Genomic DNA, 27,118 nt, shown 5'->3' with positions numbered 1-27,118 from the left:
AGCTGAAAGTCACATTTGTCCCGTTCTAACTTCTAATGATTAATGATATACTACTTAATAGCCTAAATGTTACATCACACAAAAAATTCAAAGCTAGTCAAGACGCTTCAAAATGTTTAACCTTGGTACCATCCTCTGACGGCCGGTTGATCGTAAGTCCACACGACTCAGCAGGGCCAGATTTCGTGCTTATATAATGACCAAGTCGACTTAAAAACCGTCCATCACACGCCACTCATCTTTTTCTCTAATCATCCACATAACTAGACGCTTACAACCACCGAAGTTCACTTCTCTTCAGTTGACCTGCAGGTATGGGAACCAACGGGCACTACGTGGTCCGCTATCGGAACATGTATTATCTTTCACACCACGGTAGTGATGGTTATCCAGAGGGGCTTGGCTTAAAGGTGCTTCAGTATATACGGCAGCCCAATGCCATCGCGACCTATCAGAAAGTGTTTGGAGAGATGCTGGACGGGTTGAAGAGCCCTTCGCATTCTCTATTACTGATAGAAGGTGGTGATGAAAATTTCGATGGGCCCTCCCAGCTGCGGCCAGAAACTTGTGGCTGGACCTACGAGATTGATCTTGATCGCAATATCTTCCATGTGTGCGACATGCCTTTTTTCTCCTTGGAATGTCTCCCAGATGACGCCGTTTTTCTCCAATACATCTCCGATGATGGCATCACTCGAGATCATTACGGCCACGCAGCTTGCCCGTTAGAATGTCCCCCGGAGAACAGATACAAAAAGCCAACACCGCCAATTGTCCACAATTCTGAACTCGAGACGTACCAGTCTTTGATGTGCACCGGATCTCAAGTGGCTCTGAGTGATCTGCTCGCCGTCAGTGACGGCCTTTCTCAAGACGAGCACGTTCGGGTCACATTGCTAGAAGTCATGATTGGGCAGTGCATGTTTAGCTCAGCCATTGGCAAGGAAATCTACGAAATAGAGCTTTTAAACGACCACAACCAGATCACGGACGATCAATGGTCAATTGCATGCTTCATGGCCAGCATTACATTTATTCCTCAGATGTTCGACGACGTACAGTGCATTTCCCATCCCAAGCTGAAAAGAAAGGAGTTCACGTGGGTTCGCGAAGACACTGTTGTCTACATCGCAACACATCTATATGACGAGCGATGCCTACAGGCTTCCGTGTCACGTCTGATCAACGTGATCTTGGAGCAGACGAATCATTCTGGTCATTACTTTGGAATCGCGTTTTCTGTCTTCCATTGTGCAGTCGTCAAAGTCGTCAAAAACGCACACACGATGTCATTCAGCCACACGAGCGCCCTCCAATTTTTACCGTCATTCTACGCAGATTCACCATCTACGCCAGGCATCACTGGTCTCGCCCGTCTTGGATATCGCATCGACCCCGCACTCTTTCGGCGTGCTTTGGAGGCTTGTCATTATGTGCGGTACATTTACCTGAAGGAATCCCCCGTTCAGAGAGCTGATAGAAGTGACGATATGCCACCCACCACCATCTGTCCAACGCTGCCTCTTGAACTTTGGCGAGAGATCGCCTGTTATCTCACTCATCCCTTTCACCTCATCGTCCTCGGATTGGTCTCAAGACTGTGCCGTCAGGCAGTCTTGATGGTACTCCGCTGTACCCACCTCTGTGGCTATCGCCTGGTCTCCGCTCCCCAAGAGAGACCAGAGTATAGGATGGAAAACCTCTCGCTACGGGCAGCATCTTTTTCCGCTGTACGAAACGACATTCTTACTACGGTGAATGTTGGAGTGGAGTTTCGCGCGATACCATCCAAGAGCATGATTACTCCCCTCAGAATTAAAAATTCATCGTTTTATATTGCCTTTTCAGCCGGTCCTTGACGCCTGCTAGGGATGAAAAGCTTCCTTGAATAGAAAAACAAAGCTCTCGCGGCGTTTAGCACGATCAGAGACCCTGATTGAGATGTCACCGATCCGGGAGCACACATGGGTTCCCTGACCCCTTCATAGACTATAGTTGATGTTGTAACTTGAGGTCCACTTAAGACTGCGCAACCAATTTATTTGTGGGGAACTCCTTGAATCACAGCAAAGACGTGCTACAGTCATGTCAGTGTTTACAGAATATCATGCGTCAATGCATCACGATTCACCATGGAGTGGTGCATGCAATGTGATTTTTAAATTCTCTTTAGGCCTGTCCATGTCAGTACTATTGAATGACTGGCTCCTTTGAGTCAGCCATTATATGTCGCACAACTCGTGACAATTTGAGTGTATGTAAATCATGTCCTATTATGTAGCCTAGCTTGTGATCACGATGTCCAGACAAAGTAACAAGAACAAGAACGCACGTGCAGATGCAGAAGTACCAGACCAACTATGCTTGCACAACAAGACTTTCGCCACAGGGGATAAGTTCCGGTGATAAGAAAGGAGAACGTGCCATATCAAAAGAAAAGTCCATGTAGGCGTGAAGGCGTTATAAAGATCATCAATGCACAGGGAACTGTGAACATATGTTGTGATGGAAGTCACCCACACCTTCATCAGTGAACGCACGAGTCCTTGAAATTGTAGTCATTGCAGCTGTAGTATCGTGTAATTCTGCTCCTACCAAATATGACTATGTATCCCACGAGAAATTTGACTTGATCGTACTTAGCCATGCATGGTCAGCAATACATGCTCGCTGGAGGAGTCTGCGACAAAGTCATAAGAAGCTGCCTTCGCAGCCAGCAACGGACATAAGCGCAATGGTGTCCGTATTATCGAGCGTTCTCACTTGCAAGCATGTATGCTTCATATTGAGAGATTATTCAAGACTTTCTGCAGGACAATGACTTTAATCTTTGACAAGAGACGGAGATTGGTCCGACGGTTAGCAACAAAGTCATGACAGGCTGCCTTTGCAGCCAGCAATAGACGAAAGCTCACTAGCGTTGATATTGTTGAACATTCTCAGCTCCCATCAAATATTGACTTGATTTTAATGGTATATAAGGCTTTCGGCAGGACAACGGCTTTAACCCTTTACAGCAGATAGAGATCGGCCTGACAATCGGCAGCAAATTTGTGACATGCTACCTTCGCAGCCAGTAATGGACGGGAGCTTACCAGTGTTGATGTCGTTGAACGTTCTCAGCTCCCATCAAATGTCACCTCAATTTTAATGTTATCTGAGGCTTTCCGAAGGATAATAGCTTTAGCACCGGCCAACAGATATAGTTTGGCCTGGCGGTTCATGGCAGAGTTGTGACATGCCGCTGTTGCGGCCACCAAGGGATGAAATCTCAAAGCTCACTAACATTGATGTTGTCAATCATTCTCTTCGGAATGCCATCAGATTGTACCAGGCGCAGTGTCATACTTGTATGCGGCAGATACCCGAATTACTAAGTTAAGTTTTTTTAATTTTTAAAGACCAGAAACAGCGCAGTGTTCTGGAATCAATTCGCACAGTCAAAATTCGTGACTTCAAAGCCTCGGGCAAATGGTCTTCGAACAATCCGATGTGCTAATTTGAACATTAAGGCTTTAAAGAACCCAGATGCGAGTCTTCATCAAACTAAGAGATCAAGCGAAACCGATTTCAAAGCATGAGTCAATCAACTTGAAGGGCGTACCTTTTGAATTTCCTCGTTCTCTGGGTGCCAGACAGCATCAGTAAATTCTCACATTTCTTGAACTGCCTTTTTTGTAACTTGCCGCCGGTTAACTTCCAAAAAAGGTGCGGATAAGCCACGCGCAAGAACTGTGACACCCACTTGCCACAAGCAATTTTAAGTTGAAAAAGCAGATGCCTCCTCTTGACTGGACCTTTTTCCACTCTTATTTTGGCCTTTTTTCGATAATTTTGCCTTTGTAAGTAGTGCAAGTGCTAGCAAAAGTAGCAGCAAGTAATAACACTTATCTCACTTATTTTCTACTTGTTTGCGACTTAATCACACTTTTTGAGAGAAAAATGACGGCAAAACATAGCATTTCAAGCGACAAGTAGATTAAGTATAGAAAAAGTTGGACAAAAGACACTAAAAAGGAGTTTCAGAAGCAGCAATTAGCGAAGCAGTAGCATACTATGAAGCAGTGAAGCAGTGAAGGAGATGCATGCAGTGGGCAACAAGAAAGACAACAACTAGAACCCTATGAGTGCGCGCTCATCCTCCGAGTCTTCGTCTGGAGCGGAGGGTGCACCGCGCCTCTTAAAGGCAATCTCCTTCGCCTGTTCCCAGATATCCTGGATGACTGAGTCTTGCAGGTGGTTGATGGATGTCATGTAGCACCTGGTCATTACACCGAAATTAGTGTCCGAGAACGCCTTTCGAGAGCCGCTGATCTTGCCCGAGAACTTGTTGAGAGAGTGAGGGACCTTGACGGCCTTGCCTTTACTGTTCGCCTCCAATTCGCTGACAAGCGTCTCGGAAGCGATAAGGCGGATGGCACGTTCCACCTAAAACACAGGAAATAATTAGCCGTGCTGTGAAGAGAGGGCAGGAAGATACATGCCGCTGCAGTGCAAAGGCTGAGTGCACCTTTTGCATGCGCTGTTGTGTGATGGTCGCCAATAGCACCCAAAGTAGCGCATGCGTGCTGTGTGAGTACCTGAATGATAAGCTCAGACTCGAAAGGGTTCTCCAATTTCCCTTCCTCCGGGATGTTCCCATACAGGAACGCTAACTTGACAAGTAAGCTCTCGGAAAATGCTTTGCGATCTTCATCAGTCTTGACATCATCTTGCAACGACAGGAAGTTTGTGTATACCGTGACAGCCGTGGTGCCAATGCAATTGCGCCACTCTGATAGCCGTTGCAGAGCCTAGGAAAAAATAAAGCTCAGACATGAATAGTGTCAAAGATAACTCACTATAGCTATAACGGGTCCATCATTCGTGACGATATGGGGGATATCTTCATGGACAGCATCCCAGGTGTCCTGTATAGTAGCGTGGAACGTTGCTTCCGACTCGATACGACCCCAGACTTCTTCCTGGTCTCCGATAGCAGAAATGAGAGTGGGAATGAAGGTTGTGCTCCACCTAGCCACTGCCCGAGGTCCTCCAGGAAGATGCTTGATCCTATATGAAGAACGGGGGAGGATCTCCACTGTCACCTCTAACGGATTCGCGGGACCAGCCTGAGGTTTCACAGTACTTGGAATGCTGGACATGCTGCGAGAAGACTTCAGCCGCTTTGCTGCAGGGGGGGCATTGCGTTTGACGCCGACACCGGTTTATAAATTTTGTAGTCAGTAGAATTCAAATAATTGAACCCAAAGCACACTACCATAGAAGTCAACCGCAAGGACACTGGTTTGTACTCAGTCTTGACCACAGTCTTGACCACAGGCTCGACGTGAGCCACAAACTCGATTTCGGAGGAGGGTGAGTCTTCGTCGACCAGGCCATCCTCGATCATGAGGTCGTCTTCGATCATGAGGTCGTCTTCGATCATGAGGTCGTCTTCGATCATGATGTCGTCCTTGATCACATCCGTTAACATGAGGTCGTCCTCGATCGCAAAGTCATCTGTGATCATGAGGTTGTCCTCGATTAGAGTGTCCTCAATCAAGTCATCGTCAGTAATGTCATCCTCAGCATCTACGAGTTTGCGCTTGACGCTGGTAGGGTGGGATAAGTAGGATGGAGCGAGATGTGGAGGCCGGTCGGCATCATAGTATCCTTTTGGAACCTGTGCAGAAGGAGGGGGTTCAAGATCAGATTCCCTCTCGGTATTGGAATCATAGTCAACGAGGGAAGTTACTGGAGGAGCAGTCTCCGCATTCACTTCAAGATCATCGCCCACGAGATTGAAGGCACCATCATCCGCGGTGACATCAGGCTCAATCGGGTCGAGCTGCTTGGGTGCCAGATTGGCATTGCGATGGGGTAACTTCGTTTGAAGTCGAGAATTCTCTGAGACCTTTTGAGAAATTTTGACACCCTGGAAATGCAGTTAGCACATAGAAATAAACTAGATGGTTGGACTCACCTGAGAAGCCTTTGATTTTGACATACGAGCGAGTGCTTGAGAGCGCTCGACTGAGTCGGTTAATTCGTCGTCTGCAAACAGAGTTGTAAAAAGATCCGACACGTCGTTGGCCCCAGCATCGGGAGTATCGATAGGCGTGAGTAAGGCACCACCACTACTCAAAGTGCTCCCCCTGGTGAGCTTAGAGGAGGGAGTGGCACTAGAGATAGTAGTAGAAGGCGCTCCAGAAGCTCTCCCACGGTGCTTCAAGTTGGACTCGGAGGATGGCTTTCTAATGTGAATGTGCATCCTCCAATTCGGGATACGACCGATATGACTGAATTTTTTAGAACCAGGTGGAGAGCTAGCATCGTCATCATAGACCATAAGATTGAAGAAAAAAAGTGATGTTTCAGTCAGATGGAGCTTCATGGTTAAAACGATTAAATGCCTTACACATCCGAGTCAGACGACCTATCATCATCACGTGCCTGTGTTGATTCGTTGGCGATAAGGGCACCCGCCACATCAATCGCATCTCTCACAGGTGTTTTCACTGGGATCACCATCCTCTTTCCCTTCTTCTTGCGTGCTCCTGGCATCTGCACCTCCAACTCCTCGTCTTCTTCACTCCCAGGATGCTCAATATTGGCACTGGCTGCTGATTTATCAGCCCTGCCACCATTGCCTATAGCGCCAACAGCCTTACCGGCAGCCGTAGTCAAGTCGGTGGTCTCTGGAGCTTTCACAGCCTTTTTCACAGGACGAGGACGAGGACGACTAGGCTTAGGTGCATCAGCACGCGCAGCAGCTTGGTCTGTCTCCATCTTTTTATGAAATGCCGCAACGCGCTTATTAGTTTCCAGTACAGCTGCTTTACTTGCCTTCTTCTCCTCTTCTTCACGTTGGTCGTCGGCGGCCTTTTGAGCTTTGGTACGTCTTTTTGTACGGTTTTCGCCCCCAGTCAGAATATGTCCTGGATGCTGAGTTGCATTCTTAGGTCGAGTCGCCATGCGTTTTGAAGCTGCGCTGGTGGGCATGGTGTCAATGGAGCGTTTGGGAGGGTAAAGAAATTTGAGGGCGATGGTAGCTCACAACAAGGTATGTTTCGTCACCATTCTTCAAAAATTGTAGTCTAAGCTGACTCTGAATAAATATCTACATTGACCCTTACCAAGCTGACGTACCCACTAGATTACCGCGATCCTTTCGCGCCTGCCGCTCCCAAATGTTTGTCTACCAGTATTTTTCACCAGCCCCAGTAGTCTGAATATTAATTTTTACCCATAGTTTTGCTGCAAGGCGTCAATGTTCATCAAGCGCTTCTCGGCAAGCAGTTTGAACATCAACATTTACTAAAACCTGTCCGGCAAGGAGGCAGTTCAGTAACACTTTCGGCATATTTCGGGTGCTGTGAACCCAGAGTTCACTGTATTGGACACCTTCAAGTTTCTGGTGTTGCTCGAACGTCAATGAGCCTATGTAATTTGGGCGCTTTCAAGAACCCCCGAATCTAGCCTTCATTTGTGCATTTAGCCTGGTTTGGTCACATTGGTGCCGGTCCGAATTTCTCGTTCACCTTCAGATATACTTTTCGACTGCCAACATCAACTTGGCCTACAACACATATATGCCTCCCCGCCGTGCTCACCACCTACTTCAGCTTCCATGCCCGGCTCCAGGCTGCGCACGCTGGTTTCGAAACCAATCAGGTCTCACTCAACACAGGCGTTCACTCCACCCAAATATACCTGCTCCAGGACCTCCTCAACCATCCCGGTCACCATCCCACCCTCGAGATTTCTCACCACCACCTCCGGATTTCTCACCGCCTCCTCGGGATTTCTCACAACCTCCCCAGCCATCACCTCCTATGCCCTCTGAACCAACTCATGAGGATTTGGACAACGCTGACGCAGAATTTACCGATTCAAGTGAGCGTTGTTATCGTACATACCATTCGATGTTAAACGGTACGTTCATTTACATCTGTACTCTTGTTGTTTTTGTTTTTGACTTAGATCTATGCTTAGGACGACCATGCACGGCTGATGGAGAATTTCTGCCACATGGCGCCCCTCCAACTCCCATGCCACAAAAGGCTCCTGACGACTGGAGCCCATATCGCAATAGAATAGAATTTGAGGCGGCTGAGTTCGCGTTCAAAAAATGCCATATGTCTGCCAAAAACCTGGATTTCTTATGTGATTTAATGGCCGCAACTCTCGTGAAACACCGCGATGTCCCTCCATTCGCCGATCATAAAGATCTCCACAATGTCATAGATGCGACACAGCTTGGTGATGTCCCCTGGCAATCTTTCTCGGTTCAGTACACAGGAGAACGCCCTGAGGTTGTCCCGCCATGGATGGATGATGAATTCGATGTCTGGTATAGGGACCCTCGCGCGATGGCGCACAACATACTAGCCAACCCCACCTTCAAAGATGAAATCGACTATACGCCATTTCGTGAATATGATGCATCGGACAAGACGCGCCGTTGGAAAGACTTCATGTCTGGAGACTGGGCATGGAAACAATCAGTATGTTTTCCATCTATTACTGCTCGGGACAGAGCTAACGCTTCATCAAGGACATCATATCAAAAGATCCAGAGACGCATGGATCTGCGTTAGTCCCAATCATTCTCGGTAGTGATAAGACTACCGTTTCTGTGGGCACTGGTAACAACGAGTACTATCCCCTCTATGCCTCGATCGGCAATGTACGCAACAGTGTACGGCGTGCTCACCGCGATGCTCTTGTCATAATCGGTTTCCTCGCCATACCCAAAAGTACGTGTGTTGATATTTTAGATTTTATTGCGCCTCATCTGACTTACTGCACTACAGCTGACAAGAAGCATTCAAAAGATGATGTGTTTCGGATATTTCGTCGCCAGCTATTCCACAGCTCGCTATCTGCCATTCTCTCTAGCTTGAAATCCGCAATGACCGAATACGAAGTTGTGCGCTGTGGAGATGGACATTTTCGGCGCATTATATACAGTCTAGGACCCTACATCGCGGATTACGAGGAACAACTAGTGCTATCCTGTATTGTTAAGCATTGGTGCCCGAAGTGAGTATTGGAAGTTGTAATCATTATCCATCTGTACTAACAATACACATAGATGTATTGCAGTTCGAACGAACCTCGACAATGGTGGCATGGATCGCTGTCGTGAGCACACTGAGTTCCTTATTGGTGAGCTACATGGGGATGTATTATGGGATGAATTCGGTATCATTGGTGATCTCGTCGTGAGTGGAGCCGGCCGCTCTGCAATTCGAAACTAATATGTATTGTGTAGCCCTTTACGAACGACTTCCCCCGAGCAGATATCCACGAGTTACTGTCATTCGACCTCCTCCATCAGCTCATCAAAGGTGCTTTCAAAGACCATCTCGTCGACTGGGTAGCAAAGTACCTCAAGGCTGTGCACGGGACCAGGCGGGCGGAGGAGATTATGAGCGACATAGATCGCAGGTATGCCCTTCATTCATTATATTGATATTCTCTTCTAATTTAAGTCAGAGTCGCTGCTGCACCATCATTTTCTGGTCTACGACGATTTCCTCAAGGCCGCGACTTCAAACAGTGGACGGGTGATGATTCGAAAGCGCTCATGAAGGTCTTTCTTCCAGCTATTGAAGGCCATGTGCCTGGAGATATGGTTCGCGCATTTCGCGCATTGTTAGAATTTTGTTATCTTGCGCGGCGCGATGTTGTCACCGAAGATACCCTGAACCAGATGCAAGACGCACTTCACCGGTTCCATCGCTATCGCCAGATATTTGATCTCGTTGTTCCTACCTTCTCACTCCCTCGCCAGCACTCAATGATTCATTATACAGACATGATTCGACTTTTCGGTGCCCCGAACGGACTATGCTCGTCAATCACAGAATCAAAACATATCAAGGCTGTAAAGGAGCCTTGGCGTTGGTCAAGCAGGCATAATGCTCTTGGTCAGATGCTTGTAACCAATCAACGCCTTGACAAGCTTGCAGCATCCCGCGTGGACTTTGATGCACGAGGGATGCTCACTGGCACTATTTTATCAAGTGCTTTAGCCGCTCTCAGTAAGATTTCTTTCTCTGGTCGTCTTCTCGCATACTCAAACAGCAACATACAGCACCGGATGAAGATGAACAGGCTGTCCCTCCTATTGCACCACAGCCAGATGCCCATGCCATTGAACCGCAACCAGACATCGATATCGATGACGGTGAGGTAGTTGATGGTCCAACAGTACTTGGTTATGTAGTGCTTGCCAAAACTCCTCGTAAGTGATACCATGCAGCGTCAAATCTCGATGCTAACTATTGTATCATACAGAACGAAAACGGGCGCGAACAGTAGCGGCGTTAGCACACGAAGTTGCTGTTCCAGATCTGCGACGCCTCATTCAACACTTTTTGTTCACTCAGCTCAACCAAGATGATCCCCACGATCCTGCAGATGTCCCAACTGGTAGCTTGCCTCGGCATGAAGGCAAGCTCCAGGTCTTCAATTCTGCTGCCGCAACCTTCTTTGCTCCCAGCGATCTGAGTGGTACTGGTGGCATGCGACGGGAACATATCCGTGCATGTCCACTCTGGAGAAACGAGTACCCGCGCAATGACTGTGTGTTCATCGACACTGATTCGGACGCTCAAGGCATGCGAGGACTCGAAGTTGCGAGAATTGTATGCTTCTTTTCTTTCAAGCACAACTGGGAAGTATATCCATGCGCTCTCATTCATTGGTTTGAGAAGATTGATGATTGTGCTGACGAAGACACTGGCATGTGGATGGTCCGTCCCAGTTTCCACGAGGGTGGTTCCCGGAACCTTGCTGTTATTCATATCGAGACGGTGTTCCGTGCAGCACACCTGATACCTATGTACGGTTCGGAGTACATCCCTCACGACCTTAAGTTCTACCATTCCATTGATTGTTTCCGCTCATTTTATGTCAACAAGTTCGCTGATCATCATGCGTTCGAGATAGCCTCCTGACCGCCATGTATGGCATAGGTACGTCTTCAATTCAAATTTTGATCTGTTTTTAACGGTCAGATCCCATTAGAATATTTAATTCCTCGAGATCGTGCCTCTATCGACAATGATGGACTGGTCTGGCGAATTCGCAAAGTGGGTGCCGACGCTGAAAATGATCTTGTACAAGGGCAACCCTGCACAACGTCGAAACCTCCAAGGCGACCTGCAGATGGGCCAGTTCCAGGTTCTGCTCACTACGTACGAGTACATCATCAAGGACCGACCTATTCTCAGCAAACTCAAATGGGTGCATATGATCATTGGTAAGTGGGTTTGATTTTTTTTTTTGGTTATGTTGTTCATGCTTGCTATCAGAGGGACATCGCATGAAGAACACCCAGTCGAAACTTGCACAGACGCTGACGCAGTACTACCATTCCCACTACTGCCTCATCCTCACCGGTACCCTTGCACAGACGCTGACGCAGTACTACCATTTCCGCTACCGCCTCATCCTCACCGGTACCCCCCTTCAGAACAACGTTCCCGAACTATTGGCCCTCCTCAACTTCGTCCTGCCCAAGATCTTCAACTCTGCGAAGTCACTCGATGAGGGGTTCAACACGTCATTCGCGAACTCGGGTGTGGAGAGCGATCACGGAGAAGAGTGTCGAAGAGGCTATGAGAAATGGCGAGGAGGATGGCAAAAAGGTTCGTGTTCGTTCTACCTAGTGTACAATGCTACAATGCTGACGGCTTATATTTACAGGCCACGAGACACTGAGACGACACTATCATAACGAATGGTGAGTGCTCGTCGATTATCGGACATCTCAGTACTCACTGTAGTTTGGAATCACCCCACGCGCCTCACGCAATGTGTTTCGTCTCGTCTTGATCCCTGCTCCACATCCACCTCTTCATCCTTTTCCAAAAGCCCAACGAGGCCCCCTCCGTGTTCGCCTCCTCCGCCTCCGCCTCTGCTTCAGCCCGAATGGCAGCATCCGCCCTGATCACTACATCGCCCCACTGGCGCCTGCTCCCCCGCCCGCAAACGAACGTTTTTGAGGCTGCCATGGACTGTAATCAACACCATCTCGTCAATCTATCATAGCTAAAATGAGTCTTAGTAGTACTTACTTCACTTCTGTTACTTGCAATTGACGAAGGCACTTTTGATGGCTTATTGCTGTATTATCACGCTTGTTTGTCACGTGCTACCTTTTGATCAATTATTGCACTTGTTTGTCACGCGTCTCCTTTCGTTTGCACGCGCTCAAGTAAATAATGGTAAATAAGTTGTAATTAAGTTTTAATTTTGCAAATAAGGGCGGCCAAGAAAAGTGTGAATTTACTGATGAGGTTGGTTGATGAATCAGTCAAGAATGTCAATTAACAGCTACTACTAGGCAACCAATTTGTTTCAGAAATGGAGGTCATCAAACTCTTCGTCGGCCTCTTCTCTATCTTCCCCCCCTTCAAGTCCATCATGTTCGTCTTCTGACTCCTCTTCACTAAGATCATCTTCTGACTCCTCTTTGTCAAGATCATCGTCCATATATTGCTCACCAGCATCTTCTGCATGGCCCTCATCGATTCTTGTGCTGTCTTCTATAGCGTCTGTTGGTGCTGTCGACTCGTAGTTGTTAAAGCAGTCTCTTACAATCTTCCGCAGTGCCACTGAGTGTCCTATGCCTAAGTGTGTATAACGCAAGAACATATCGCGATCAGCAAAACTAGTTCAAACATAATTCAGTATTTACACAAATTACGAGAGGGACACGACACACTCACATTCCGACATAGTGCTCTTCCCAATCATCCACCTCCTTGCTGGGACGTCCGAATGATGTTCCGCGGCGCAGTGAACTTACACCCCGCCCTGAGGCGAATGCAGGAATTAGGTGAGCACCTCGAATCACTTGTCCTGGATTGAGAAATCCAAATGCATCATGATCAGACTCTTCTACGAATGCCACTTTGGGAAGGCGGGCATGTCGCATCCCAGACTGATAATCCGACGGTACTAGTGGTGCGAGCCACCTAACGTAAAGGTGCTGTTTCTTGGTTTGGCCTTCGAGCCACGTGTCCATGTGATAGATACCGAGTACACGAGCGTACCAGTATGGGTGTCTAGGGTTGGTTTCTCCCGAAAGAACCATAACATCCGCATGTGTTCTGGGATTGATGGTATCGTATTCTCGCTTCATGTCGTAAGTCGTATAGTGGACCTGCATTGTGTGAACTGAGTAGACCGTACTGTTAGGAATGACGACCGAACTGCGTTCCTTGTCCGTAAATACGTGGTCGCAATGGCTGACATCTAGCTTATTCAGCCTGTACAAAATATGATCCTTTAGTTTCGGAATGAAGCACTAAAACGGTCATAAGTGAACTGACAGCCAACTGGAACAAAAGCACAATGGTCCCTTACCTTAGTGGCTGGGTCGCCGTCATGCTCCTGGAGAAATGCAAACAATGAGACCGGATCATTTTGATTGGTTGATATATAGTGGTGATCTTTGAACGACGATGGAGCAGGAGAGTCGGCTGGCGATGGTTGGTAGTCGGAGGAGGAGATGCCCGCTGCTTCCGCAACGCGTCGTAGTACACGACGCCTGCGTTCATGCTTCGCCAGCTGTTTTGGAGGGTCAAGCTTACTAGTTAGAGGATAAAATGCTTTTAAGGCTCTGTGCGCCAGCTCTCCCTAAGCAATAACATAATGTCAAAAATGCCCTTGAGGGCTATGCAAGACACTCACAATCTGAGTGGTAAAAGAATCCGTCGTACCAAAGAGCCGGATAGTCCGCACGTAATCTCCCATTGCATGAAACTTGTAGGTATTCAAATTAAACTTTTTCGCCCTCGGTCCGCTAGATTCTGGGGGGACATCATTAGATCCAACTTGCTTCGCGAACCTTCGATAGCGAGCTGCCTTCTCTTTCGGCAATTCCACAGTGACAAAGGCGGTGCAGGTAAATTCGCGAAACTCCCGCAACTGCTTAGATAGATCCTTGAATGTGTTCTCGAAGAAACATAGGGTCGACTCAGAATGCATTCTGAGCTTCGCCAGTGCATGCCACTGTGCGAATCTATATAAGAGAGACTGCACGATTGCGTCGTGATCAGTAGGAAATAGGCCTTCAAACACGGGTATCGCACACTGAAGAGAGGCAATCAGCATAGTTATTGGTCAAGTAAAAGGGGAACAAACCTGCAGGATATCTTCAAAATCTCGTGCCGCGAGTCTCTTCATTTCAGATGTGTTGTTTGCGAATATTCGAATCACCCCATTACCGAAAGATGGAACCTGATGAAACCTATAGGAGGATAGAGTTTGGTCCTTATTACGCGATAAATGCTGTATGAAAACTTCACTTACCTTGAGTCTAGGATCGCAACTAACTGATTTCCCCCCGGAAGCACAGAAAGAATCCTGATGAGATGGGTGAATAATGCCTTCCACGTACCCAGCTCGCATTCGTGCATGAAATCCACGACGAGCATCCGAAACGGGTCAAGGCCTATTGCTCCCAACTTCTCGACGAATTTATTCTGAGTCGCTCATCTGAGTCAATAGGAAAGAGCGGTGGACAATCTGAACTCACCACAACAGGCACCCACGAGCCCTCTCCAAGCATCTCCTCAACCTTAGTACCGTCCACAGTGTTTCCCCACTGATAAATATATTCTCGTGCTCTGACAACGTTAGTTGTAATATAGACTCGAAGATTTTGTAGACGGCTCTTCATATCCTTATGAAGGCCTAGGGAAGTAAACACATTCTTCGGTGTGAGACAACGAGGGCATGGGCATGAGCCCATATCCTTAATGGTCGCAATTAAAACCCTGAAAGTTGTTGAGTGATTGCTCATCATCAAAGATAGAACGCACTTTTCAGGGTAATCAGCCGAATATGTGAATATACGCGGAAATATCCTGCGTAACACACCGTCTGCACATTTCAACACCATACCATGTTTGTATGCGTGAAGGAACTTTTCGTCTAGTAAGGTATCCCAGCATGCATGGAACAATTCGCGTCGGCAGTGCGTGTGAAGGGCAGTAATGCCACTTTTAGATATGCGAGGCAAGCTACTCAGTGTTACGCACTCAAATAGATCTGTTATGCGGAGCCCTAAGAGGGGCGTCGTCCGCTAACATTCGTGACGTAACCGGAAGGGTCCGGTGTAGCGACTGAGACTGGCGACGTCGAGTCGGCAGATATCAGAGACGCGCGTGTCACGTGACTTCTAAGACGGATGTCTTCAAAGTCACTGACGTTCTCAAAGTAAGGACAGTCTTGTCCGAACGATGAGGTGGTCGATCGAGGTAGGCTTAGGCGCGATGAGCACCTAAGAAAAGATACTAGAGACTGAAGCTGAGGGGGCTTCAGAGGGAAGTATGTTCGAGGGAAGATTGAGTAGATTCAAGTTAGGGAATCTAGTACAGAGTGACCGACTACTTATACTAAGTGGAAAGGGTTAAGGGCAAGGCTACCGTACTGTAGGTAAGGGCAAAGGGGAAACGGAAAGGGTATAGGTACGCTGGTAGCAGAGCCTGATTAGTGATGTAAGGTCGAATGCGGAATGAGACCGAGAAACGTTGGAACGAACCAACGGTAAATGATACAATGTGCATCATGCACGAGTCAAAGGAAAGATAAGACAAGATAAGGAAAGCCACATTGGTGGCACGAGTCAGAACGAGTCATAGCCCGAAGGCACGTGCGCACGTTGGTGCGATAGGAGGGGGATGAGGGACGGGAACGGTCCCGAGGATCCGGTCAACGGATAGTCGGTAGAGAAGTACGAGCCAGAGGCATACAAGGGCGAGGACGAAGGGGAAAAATGATAGGGGGGCCATGTAGCCGATGTTACTTGTAACACTCAGAAGGTCCTTGACCCTATCAGGCAGCTTATGGGCAATATCGGTAGCAATCCTTGAGGATACAGCAGGAGAACACACCGAAGGTAGAAACCCCACCAGGTGGCATGCGCCGGACTTCGGTGCAGGGCGCGCATACTTTGTCAGATTTCCAAAGTATAGATAGAGGGGCCAGGCCTTTGCCGTTCCGAAGTTCGCCAGATGCGTGGTATCTGAAAAAACATAAGACCGGCAATTACTCGCTCCAGTGTGCAACCAGGCTCCCTTGGGAGCTTTTGCAGCTCGTCCTGGGCATCTAACCAAGAGTCGGAGGTATATAACTCGTTGAATACTCGCTCTTGGTGACTATCCAACGGATCTTTCCACATGTACTTGAAAGGTGAGAGGTGAAATGCGTTAGCTTGGACATCCGCGAAAGCTGAACGAATAACTTCGACGAGGGGACGAAAGTGGAATCCTGGAACAGTAAAAAGTCTCGCATCATCCTTCGATTTGGTGGGGATGCTAATGGTGATGTCAGCCTGGGCCCAGTCATCTGGAAACTCAATCTTATTCTTGTTGGCGTCGTTGTCCAATTCTCGTAAGCTCTTCTTCACCGAAAAGTCTTCCAGGTGCTTCAAGTCAAAGTCGTCTGCCAGCATTACATCTTTCACGAGACGGGCAACTTCAGCCTCCGATTTCTTATTGCTGCCGGAGTTCATCCAAGACATGAGTCGATAGACCGTCATGTTGGGAAAAGGGTACGGAGGTGGGAGGATGCATGTATCATTCTCTTGTACGGCTTTCGGACACGTTGTTGAAAGTAACATAGATGGGACAAATTTGTCGGGCTCAAAGGATGGGCGACGAGGGTATAGCCGGTAGAGTCCGAGAGAATTGTAACTGGTCTGGAGCGTATCTCGCAAAGTCAACAGAACTCTCCGGATCCTAGATTGAGGCGGAACTGGACTTCGAGAAGGTAAAACTTCGATATTATCTGAGTAATTACTGTCCTCGTCAGGAAGAGGAGCATCATCGAAAAATCTAGGTATTTGCCTCAGCCTATGGTGCGAAGTTTCTTCTGGAGAGTGAAAAGTAGTTTGAGCAAATACGTTGTTCAACCATAATGAATCTGAGGCATACCTAAAGTGTCGGTATCCATTGCGTTGTCAACACTATCATCGGCATCAAAGTGAGGTTGCCGCTGCTCTGAGTGTTCAAGGCTCCCTGCGGTACCAGTAGAAATGCCATCCTGCGTCCGCCTGCTTGCTGGCTCGCACGAAAAAATGGGTTTGGGACGATGATCACGCCCCACATGAGGAGCAGGTAATATTGTTGTCTAGAATTGTGTAACAATTGAACTGTCCGATTCATGGAATTCGTAGAAAATCGATCACTTACTGAAGAACTGCCTGATTCACCTCGCCGTAGCATTCCAGATGATGACCATACCAGAGAAGCAGCTCTGGCGGCTGCTTTCATCCTTTCTTGTCGTTTTTGGCTGGCTAGGACTCTGGACCGGTGATAAAATTTGCATGACGTACGATGCCTGGTAAGCCCTCGACCACTGTCTGTTGCTTTCTCCCAGGAGCAGCCTGGAGCATTGCAAGATACCATTGCGATGGCTATTAGATTGACAATGAAGAGCAAAAGAACAAGCCATAGAACTTTCTTGCGCATTCGTCGGACCCTACTGAGTTAATTAGTAGTTAGAGTGACAGTTTGAGTTGGTAGTACTCGCGTCAACTTTGGACTGGCCAGCGCTTATTACATAAGCACACCTGTGACTCCAGCTAACCGCCGCTAGCTCTGGCTTCATGGCATGATCAGAACTCCGGTCAATATTATTGTTCGTTCTGGCTATCGAGCACCTGCGCCCCACAGGAGGTCAGTGAATACATTAAAGGACGCAGTGATGGCTCTTCGGCAACCGGCATGGCACCCACCTCGTCAAATTGACCAACCTGTTCTTAAGATCTTCAATTCGTTAACCAAGACCAAAGTGCGTGTCTGAACTGGGTGTTAGATCGATCTGCTGACTGCTGATATAGATAGACGGAATTTGTACCCATCGATGGTTCTCACGTCAAATGGTATAACTGCGGTCCCACAGTCTACGATGCCTCTCACATGGGTCACGCGAGGTCAGGGTTTACTCTCTGGTTGAATTTTGACATGGTTTCAGAAATTATGTCACGCAAGACATCTTGCGAAGAATAATGTCAGGCTGCTTTGGCTATGACGTGCACTTTGTTATGAATATTACCGACATAGACGATAAGGTGCGTGATCACCTAGCTGTATGATCAAAACGACGTCTTACACGCCCTGAAGATCATCATTAGAGCGCATCAAAATTATCTCTTTTCACAATTTAGAAACTCGGCAACTGCGCTTTCAGCCGATCTACTGTCACAAGTCAGTGAAGCATGGGGGGCGCCCCATCATCATATCATCCAGGGCTAAGGCTACCTTAGATCTATGTCTGCAATTGTACAAGCCAACCTCCCGCTCTTGAAGTGCCCATCTATGTATAGAGGTTTCGACTGATCCCTCCACCAGCCGCATTGCCGTATCCTTCGACCTATCTTCTTATAGCTGCCGCGCATGTTCATACTGCTGGCCATGATGTGGTCACTTTCGAGATGTTTTACGACGCTTTCCGTGAACAATACTGTGCTTTGTTGCAGGAGGAAGCATTGGAGTGTCCCGGTGTACCCGGGATCATAGGATCAGTGCTTGTTGTGCAGCGGCTATGTAGTATTCCCACTCGCATTGTATATACTAAATAGTTCGTCTATGAAATTGAAATGCTTTGCATGGCTATAGCTGCTGCTTGAGCGGCATGATTTTGAAAGTTACAAACTTGTGACCACCGTGAGGTACTATTAGTAATACTAGCAGTAGTAAACGTAAGACGCGCGAGGACCTGGCAGATGCTGTTATTGATGCTTCTCCTCCCAAGTGTGCCACTAGTACTAGTAGAGCCAGCACTCGACAGGACAATTATGGACTGGCGTCTCCGTTTCATACTTGTGCGCAGCCGCTCTCATCAGCAGTACATGCACAGTACAGTATACGCCACGATCCATTCCCTCCGAGTCACCTCAAAGTAAGTAGTATGTCGATTTGTTTCCCCTTCTAGTATACCAACCACGGTGGGAAAGTGACGGCTTGTTGTCAGTCACTAGCTTGATGTTGCAAATCCTTTGTTGTTCTTGGCTGAGGACTCAAGAAAATAAAATTGTGACATATACATATTTCAAACAGATAGCTATTTGTTGCACTTGTTTTGCCATCGGATCCATGACGAATTTAAAATGATCGCAAACATACACCACACAACAAGGAATAAATCTTCAACGTTGTCAACTCCTGAGATCTGTAATAGAGATTAGTATTACACGCATGCCAATCAGTGTGATAATCGCCTCACATCAACTATTGACAAATGAACTTGCTGTTGGGAGACTCCCTCTCTGAGTCCATGCCATCATTGATATCTTCCTCAGGTAGACCTAAGTTGCATGCCAGATCCTCAATGTGATCAAGCTGTACGTCAGATACAACGAACGACCTGATATCGCAGTTATATGCACCGATATTAAAGTCTATGTCGATATCAAGTTCTTGTGAGGTACGTCCGACCAAAAGCTGTTTGAAAGAGGAAGCTTCTGCATCACTACGAGCATATTCTAGAGCATCCTGCTCCAGCATTCTTTCAAGAAGCTTTGTGTGCTGCACTGATGACTCGATCTCCCAAGCCGTCGTCAGAACTCGCAAGCGCCTGGATTCGCGGGTGGCTTGCATTGCAACGACAGCTTGAGCGACAGCCTTGCTAGACATGCCTTCCAAGCCACGTTTGAATAGTTCTTTCCCCTAGGATAAATGGTCAATCATTGTGAAATTGTAGCATTGAAGGCTAACTTACCGCCTGGACATCAGTCAGAGTCATGTCAGTCTCGCTAGAGTATTTTCCGACGGACTTATGAAAAAAACGGAGCTCGATTGCATTAGGCCCATGGCCCTGTCTGTCATAAGGCTTGAACTGTCCTTTTGCACGTTGCACATAGTAAGACAGGTTTTTTGAGGGAGGGAGGCCTGGCAAGGTCAAAAGCTCATCTTCTGACGAATCATTTGTAACATCTGAGTCAGACAATGGTGATGATGGTCGGCGACTCCTGAAGCGTTTGGATGACGTTCTGAGTCTCATTGGAATATCACGACGATAATGTTGCCTCCCATGAAAAGCAGAGTCGTGGTCACTGGCCCGGGCCACGGTAGATGTCTGGATGCTAGAATCAGGCCAGAGATGACGGGACGACTCGAAGTCCTCATCCTGACGAGTAGGACTGAGTTGTCCGATAGAGCTTGGAGGAGGAGTAAGACAGGCGTGCATTTCTGATTCGCCAGCCTGAGAATGCCTCATAGTTAGTTGTTATCAATGAGTTGTTGGTGTGCGGCGTGTTGGAAGACTTTGAATGAAGGTTCGAAAGGCACACAGATTTCACTGTGAGACTGAAAACACTGGTATTACCTACACTTGCCATGATGTATTAATTTCCCTGGAAGGAGTTTGAACCCAGACGTTTCCTTGTAGAATTACTCGACTGTTTCATTGAGGAAACCTTGACTAAAATGGTAGGTCGGGGGGCTCATTGTAATGATAGACACGTGACATGCCGATATGGGTTGTTATCCTCGCCGTATTTGGGTAAGGCTTACAGGCCTGCTGTTGCACGCCCCGTAACCCATTAATGAATTCGAAAATTGAGCTTGACATCTACTAATAGTTCCAAGGGTTTAAGAATATAGAACTTAGAACTTCGTGTGCGCACCACTCGAAGGTCCCCGTCACATTCCAGACCAGGGACCACCAGCTCAGTTATTACATGAGTGAAAACCGAATGATGTGATGGCGTGAAAGTAAGGTTCAATCAAGAGTGACTCGGATTGGTTTGTTCAACAAAACCATTCTGGATTTGGGTAAGTCTTACTACGGCCACCATGATGCCGCATCAAGTCACTTGATTTCCGAATTCTAACTTCAAGTTTGTCACTGGCCCAGGAGTACTGCTAGTAGCTTAATCGCCATTGTGTCTGGCTCTTTGCGGTATTTCAGGTCTCTACTGGTGACTACTATACCACTGTGACAATCCTTACCGTCATATTTTGTAAATTTCAAGTCAGTGTTCAAAGTTGTCATTCCCGCTAGAACTAAGCGGCTCTCTATTGAAGAAGCAGTGGCTATTGAATGGTCGAAATTTATAATGTTTGATGATCGATTGTCGATAGCATATCATAGTAGTAAGTCACACATGTAATATGCCTCGCCGTTATCATTATCATCATTACGAGCATCTGACAGCAGTGAGTCCGGTGTAGGGATTCATTTCTGGTTGGGCTTGTAGAGACTGTTTTTACCTTACCTTATGTTGGCACTTTTGTAGCTTACATAATCAAGCAATCTTTTCACCAGTTACCAGTATGAGTCTGAGAGATCAGCAAGTTTTTATGATATTTCCTCTCCTCTGAGCCTTGAGCCTGGTCCAGAAACCCTTTAGGGTCGAATAGCAGCTAGGTTCTGCAAGACCCAACACATTGTTCAGACTCACCATCTGAATTGTTGTACCTTCACCGGCTAGCGATTCATATGCGACCGCGGCTGAAAGACACGCTGGCTGGGCATTATACCAGTAAGGGGCTCAACCAAGGAGTCACTAGTTTATCAGTAAGTACTAAAGTTAAATATCAAAGTTCAGTATTCGACCGCGGCACTTCAGCCTGACTCCGAACCACCGCCATTGTCCCTTGGCAAACATCATTATGATTCCTCCAGGCTCAGATCAAACTGCACGTCGCCAGGAGCTTGGTGATGATCATGATGTTAGCCATTGCAGCTTTCAGCCACCTCCAGACTCAAATGTCAAGATGTCCGAGTATGAATGGTCACAATGGTGGGATGAAATGATGAACCTGCCGCCAATGGCAGACTCTGGGTCAGGCTGGCCTGACTCAGATATGCGGCCTGCCGCCTCGCTGGACATCATAGCACCACTGTCCCATGAAAACGAGTCAAACCCGCACAACAGTTCAGCTCCTGCGCCAAGTCAGGTTCATCACACCCCCGCAGAGACCCCACTAGCCTTATCCTCCGAGGAAATTTTGGCCTTGGTCATGAGTTTCGGTGACTCGGACGCAACTGACAGTGCCCCAGAGGCTGGAGTCACGGCAGTCCCGCATCCATACACCCTTGAAGTCGCTGGCAGTGATGTTCACGCCCGCCTGTTGAATGTTCGCTTCGACCTGCCACTATCATTGGGTCAGGTTGACTCACCGCCGCCATCCCGAAGTCGATACACCCCCTACAAAATTATTGACAGGCCTGACATTCATCGTGGCAGGCATGGTCTTAGTGACGATGCCGAACATCATGCTGGCCCATCACGTCACAGCCTGATGCCAGGTGTACCACATCCTGCAGCACCATTGTCTACGACATCCGAGTCGTTGCCCCCAACTTCTGCGCTGTTCGGTCTTGAGAGCCTACCCAAGGTAAAATTGAAGGCCAAAAAGGGCATGAAACAGTCGATGCTCGACGATTCATTTCTACTTTCATCCAAGGAAAGATCAAAAAGGCGATTGCCAGTCTCACTGCTGTCGTAACGGCATTCAATGATCGTAAGTCTCACAATATTCATCGTAACCTGACAGCTGATATCGAGAACAGCTGAACTTACCTTGTGGTCCCGTGGGAGTGACACCAAAAAGCACGCAGAAAAAATTGGCGAGACTGCCAAGCACCTCAGGAAAAAGGTCAAGGATATAGTTCGGACGGCAGTCTTATTTGGCTACAATTTGGATGAAGCCTTGGCAACCCAAACACAAGAGGAGATAGAGCTTACCGTCAGCAACCTTCTGCAAGGTGACGCGTTCCTATACAGAGATATCAAGGTAAGTCCGGCATTATTCTCTCCTTCAGGCTACAATATGCTCATGGCTTTACGGTCAGGTGGGAGGAGAGACTATAGTCGGCGTGCCCTTTGCGAACAGAGTAGTGCGGCATTTTGCGCAGCACGTACTGTTCCATCAACTTGACCTCCAGGAATACGTCAACCCCAGCCGAGACCTTGGGGCATTATTTGCTTTCATCGGGACATTATTTGAGTGGGCGTTGAGGGAATTGTCTACTGGTGTTTTCATCCCCAGTGACTTTGACCTGTCCCGCGCCCGGGTGGCTTTCGACGAAAGGTTGAGTGGTCTCTACAAGTCAATGAGGGGCGATGTACGTAGCGTCCTAGTTGCAGGCATTTACACCCAAAGGGGGCAACCATCTTAGGGGAGTTACTCACTCTCAAGTGACGTTCATAGGGAAGTCTGGTATTGCTCGGACGAGCCGGTTCAATTAGTATGGTGCTAGTATCGCAAATGTACTATATACATGATAGTGTGCAAATATGACAATGATGCGAAGGGTATGCTTGATAGAGTAAAGTTTGAACACATGGACTCATACACTTGGGCCTGCACTGCACCCAGCCTCTATGTCCCATTTAAGATGTGAAGGGATGGGATTAGCAGGGCAAGTTACTTTTGTCATGGTTATTCCTATCATGATTATCAGGCTGCTCCTGTGTGACTCCTATTTGACAGCGGAAAACACCGGCTAAGAGCTAAACACCGGCTTACGCCGCAGTTTTCACTTATAAGGTGTGCCAAATCTAACAAGGAATCACCCCTTCAAAATCATGCCTCCCGTTGGTTTGTTACAGTACAACAGTGGCTGGCAGTCCCAGCCCTCCATACTTCCTGGACCATTCAAAGAACCATCTTCAGTGAATGTCAAGAGGCATTCAACACCTGCGATAAATGTTGCAAAAAGTCGAGCTACCACCGTTATTGTGGAGTCAACTACAAGCCTGGCAGCAACAAAGGAACCCCAGGCAACACCAGAAACGAAACAAGAAAATAATGAAGAATCAGTCATGCAAGATCCTGGTACGTCTGTTGCAAGTTCAAGACCATGTAATTTATGTTTAAGTTTTGCAGGTTTGCGCCAGCTGATTATCAGCAGAATTCGGAACGGTGGCGATGGGCCCGAAGTTGAGGTATGGGAAGCAGCGTGTTCCTTATCTTTCTCAGGCTGATTGCCGTGGTAGGTATTTTCCAACGTTACAGAAGATGATTATGTATATGTTTTGGATGCTATCGGATGTGACGATAAACTAATTCGCAAGTGAGTTTTTTTCTCCCTTTTCCAAATTTGAACTGATTCTGTGTTTTGCTTCAGACCGTCATACATCCCCAGCCTCCACCAAATTGTCGCCACCCTGCCATCCCCAATTCACGAGTCGATCCTTGTGCCTTTGCGCACTGCGATGGGGATCATCGTCGAGTCTCTCGACATCCCTGACAACTTCGAGGTCTCCTTACCCATCCACATGGGGCGTATGGTAGACGCCCCCGCTACCGCAGAACTTCCTTCTCCTCAGGATGAGACTCAGGGTTATCACCTCGGAGTACCGGACCTGGTGCTAATGTTCCAGACCCGTGATGACGACATCCGTCCCTTCTGGCCATTCGAGGTTTCCGTCTCCCAAACTGCTGAAGGTGCCATCGCGAAGTTGCAGAAGTTTGGCGATCGGAACGAGCACGTTTTGGCCGCCACTCACATCAACATCGCTGAATCCCGGAAGCACGCCTCACCGACATATGAGTGGGGTGTCGCGAAGAAGTTGAATCGGAGGGGAGTTCAGATGGGGGAGTTGACGCGGTCGGAAGATGGTGCATTAGCGTCGCACTCTCATACATGGTATCATCCCGCGACGGTCACCATCACCACTTGGATCCGTCCTCCTAACAGGCGATTGAACCTCAACTCTCGACATCGTGCTTACTGTGCGAGTGCCGTACGTGTCCCTTGGATTTTTCTAATACTAACGCTAAGCATTCGCACTATCAGGTACTTTATCCCAACCAGAACGAGCAGGCCCTCGCCAAAGTTCAAAACATATTCCAACGCACGCTGGAGCAAGTGCGCGATACCGTTGTTGACCACCTAGAGGCTGAGCACGCGGATGACGATACGCTCCTGTAAGCACTGCTATTTTACTGATGATCGTAAATTCATCAGTTCGATTGTTTCCAGCGACTCACTCCAAGCCATGAGGGACTGGTCTCCACCAAGGGAGCTGCTCGATTGGAACAAGTGCAGCAAGGACCTGCGGTCAGCGATGAAGCAGACCGGATTCAATCGGTACCGCGCATGGCACCGCAGCTTCCTTAAGCGTGTAGCCGATGAGGCCGAGGTCTCGGTGTAGAGAATTATGCCTCTCATGGCGTGATATGGTGCTTTACACTAGGAAGTACATAGCACGAACTTGTAGCGTCACTCTGTGCACTACCCACAGCTATCTCTATATGACGCGCAGCTTTCCCGCGCAACGCGCGCCATGCGCGCACCATTCCCGCGCTTCGCGATGTATACGCGCGCGCGCGTTCCCGCGCTTGCGCGCCCTATGGCGCCAGCCATCCAGAAGCATCCATCCACTGTCCACCAAGCTCCCTAGTGCGTATATTTCCATTTCCTTTATTAGCATAGTTCCACCTTTATTTTTATCATGCATTCTCACTCATATATATATTTACATACCTACTCGGTAGCGCTTCAGCTCCGCTTGACCGCGCTTAGGCGCGCTATATAAGCGCCAGCAGTACATACCTTTCGAACCTTACTTTTCCCTTGAACTTACTAGTTATCACCCACTATTTACTTAGCAGTACATAGTAGAAGTCTATTGGTCTACACTTTGCATCTATCTTTTCTTATATTGCTTTATATCATCACTTAAGCTTAGTCTCTTTTATTTCCGCTTACGCGCGCGCGCTTTCCCGCGCTTCGCGCTAATACGCGCGCGCGTTCCCGCGCCTTCGTACCTTGCGCGCACTTGCGCTTTCTCACGCTTCGCTGAAGCGCGTACCTCTAGATCTTCGCAGCACTCGCTTCCCCTAGGGTCGAACGCACTTGTCTCCTCAAGAATAGCAGACTAGGTAACGCGCGACCTCACAACATTTTATAGATACAGTTAGGAGCATCCTTGTTCCTCATTGTATTGTTGTTTCTACAACTGGAGCCCACCGCGAGGGGAGCAGTCAGCAAGATCTAGTTTTGCGCATCTTCGCACTTCACGCTATTTAACACATAAAGGTCAATCTCTTTACATATTCAAAAGCTAACCAATTTTTAGTTACGCATTTTCGCGCCTTGCGCGCGCGCTTTCCCACGCCTCTGCGCCTCACGCGCGCACCTGTGATACGCCTCGCGCGCGCCTGCGCTTTTTCACGCTGCAATGCCTTATAGAATGCCCATCCGCGGCACAGCAAACGCGCCCAAGTTCGATGGCACTACAGACAACCTCGCCGAGTTTATTGACACCTATGAGCAGCTTGCTGATGAAGCAGGACTCCAAGGACTCGACCGCATCAAAGGTATTATCCGCTACCTTGAGCACGACGATCGAGAACTATGGGGCGGAATGCCCGAGGCGCAAGTAAGCGATTACGACGCCTTCTTAGATGAGGTGAAGGTAATGTATCCTGGATGGGACGGTAAAAGGCGCTACGCGCTCGCAGACTTGCGCGCCATCGCGCGCGAATACGCTAACAAACCAATGCCCTCTTGCACAGAACTCAGCAATTACCTGCGCGCATTCAGGAAGATTATGCAGCCACTCATGGATGAAGACCGTATTGGAAAGGCCGAACGCGACCGCTTATTCATGGAAGGAATCCCTAGCGATGCTCAGGCGCAAATCCGCTTGCGCCTTATGATCAAGTTCCCCGACCACCACCCATACGACCCATACCCATTCATGGACGTCTTCGCAGCTGCGCAGTTCCTATTACCTGCGCGCGCTTTTCCCGCGCCAAGCGCACCAGTAAGCGCACCAGTTAGCGCGCCTGTGGTAGCGCCAAGCACAACAGCGCAAGCTAAAGTGGCTAAGTGCAAAGATCGCCATCACACGAACCATGCAACCCAGGATACGACCATTAGCGCTAATGCAACAGCTGGACTCTTCTATCGCGCACCCTCAGATGTTGTACTTGACAGAAAGCCACCAGTTCCTATTCACGTGCCTCGCGCGCGCGCCTTTCCCGCGCCTACGCGCGATTCACGCGCACCTCAAGCATCAACTGCGCCAGCATGCAAAGCTATATCAGACTGCATTACTTTAGATCACGAACTCGAACGCGCGCTCGCAAAGCGCGCTGCAGGCGCCTCTTCACTATCATCCTCAGCAGCATCATCTCCTTCACAATCC

At 48.2% G+C, this 27,118-nt stretch overlaps 6 protein-coding genes across 6 annotated transcripts; 5 read left to right on the top strand and 1 right to left on the bottom strand.

Moving 5' to 3' along the window:
- Positions 1 to 72: 72 nt before the first annotated feature.
- Positions 73 to 2,121, top strand: F5891DRAFT_481421 (uncharacterized protein). Its single transcript, XM_041371992.1, has 2 exons — positions 73 to 152; positions 206 to 2,121. The coding sequence occupies exon 2, from the start codon at positions 315 to 317 to the stop codon at positions 1,857 to 1,859; it is 1,545 nt and encodes a 514-aa protein (XP_041223883.1). The 5' UTR covers positions 73 to 152; positions 206 to 314; the 3' UTR covers positions 1,860 to 2,121.
- Positions 2,122 to 4,113: 1,992 nt separating this feature from the next.
- Positions 4,114 to 6,984, bottom strand: F5891DRAFT_981951 (uncharacterized protein; the record flags this gene model as incomplete). The annotated part of the gene is made up of 6 exons (XM_041377169.1): positions 4,114 to 4,428; positions 4,581 to 4,793; positions 4,842 to 5,111; positions 5,258 to 5,917; positions 5,966 to 6,308; positions 6,401 to 6,984. The coding sequence occupies 6 exons, from the start codon at positions 6,982 to 6,984 to the stop codon at positions 4,114 to 4,116; spliced, it is 2,385 nt and encodes a 794-aa protein (XP_041223882.1).
- Positions 6,985 to 7,907: 923 nt separating this feature from the next.
- F5891DRAFT_955632 (uncharacterized protein) lies at positions 7,908 to 10,949 on the top strand (the record flags this gene model as incomplete). Its single annotated transcript, XM_041375346.1, has 8 exons — positions 7,908 to 8,489; positions 8,540 to 8,741; positions 8,799 to 9,027; positions 9,080 to 9,209; positions 9,260 to 9,435; positions 9,484 to 10,052; positions 10,160 to 10,234; positions 10,288 to 10,949. 8 exons carry the CDS (start codon positions 7,908 to 7,910, stop codon positions 10,947 to 10,949), a joined length of 2,625 nt encoding a protein of 874 aa, XP_041223881.1.
- A 202-nt stretch (positions 10,950 to 11,151) lies between these two features.
- Positions 11,152 to 11,503, top strand: F5891DRAFT_929732 (uncharacterized protein; the record flags this gene model as incomplete). The annotated part of the gene is made up of 2 exons (XM_041373931.1): positions 11,152 to 11,262; positions 11,309 to 11,503. Coding segments are annotated over 2 exons (306 nt in total), but the record flags the coding sequence as incomplete, so codon positions are not given.
- Positions 11,504 to 21,623: 10,120 nt separating this feature from the next.
- On the top strand, positions 21,624 to 23,136 carry F5891DRAFT_1190973 (uncharacterized protein; the record flags this gene model as incomplete). Its single annotated transcript, XM_041367392.1, has 4 exons — positions 21,624 to 22,352; positions 22,427 to 22,478; positions 22,528 to 22,751; positions 22,810 to 23,136. 4 exons carry the CDS (start codon positions 21,624 to 21,626, stop codon positions 23,134 to 23,136), a joined length of 1,332 nt encoding a protein of 443 aa, XP_041223879.1.
- Positions 23,137 to 23,545: 409 nt separating this feature from the next.
- On the top strand, positions 23,546 to 25,120 carry F5891DRAFT_1239070 (uncharacterized protein; the record flags this gene model as incomplete). Its single annotated transcript, XM_041369691.1, has 6 exons — positions 23,546 to 23,795; positions 23,847 to 23,905; positions 23,957 to 24,033; positions 24,088 to 24,706; positions 24,760 to 24,890; positions 24,931 to 25,120. The coding sequence occupies 6 exons, from the start codon at positions 23,546 to 23,548 to the stop codon at positions 25,115 to 25,117; spliced, it is 1,323 nt and encodes a 440-aa protein (XP_041223878.1).
- Between the last annotated feature and the right edge of the window lie 1,998 nt (positions 25,121 to 27,118).

The sequence above is a fragment of the Suillus fuscotomentosus genome, assembly GCF_016647785.1.
Source record: "Suillus fuscotomentosus strain FC203 chromosome Unknown F5891scaffold_40, whole genome shotgun sequence".
In the NCBI taxonomy this organism is placed as follows: Eukaryota; Fungi; Basidiomycota; class Agaricomycetes; order Boletales; family Suillaceae; genus Suillus; species Suillus fuscotomentosus.
Note: the sequence above shows the minus strand (reverse complement) of the source record. Positions and strands in the feature narration are given on the sequence as shown.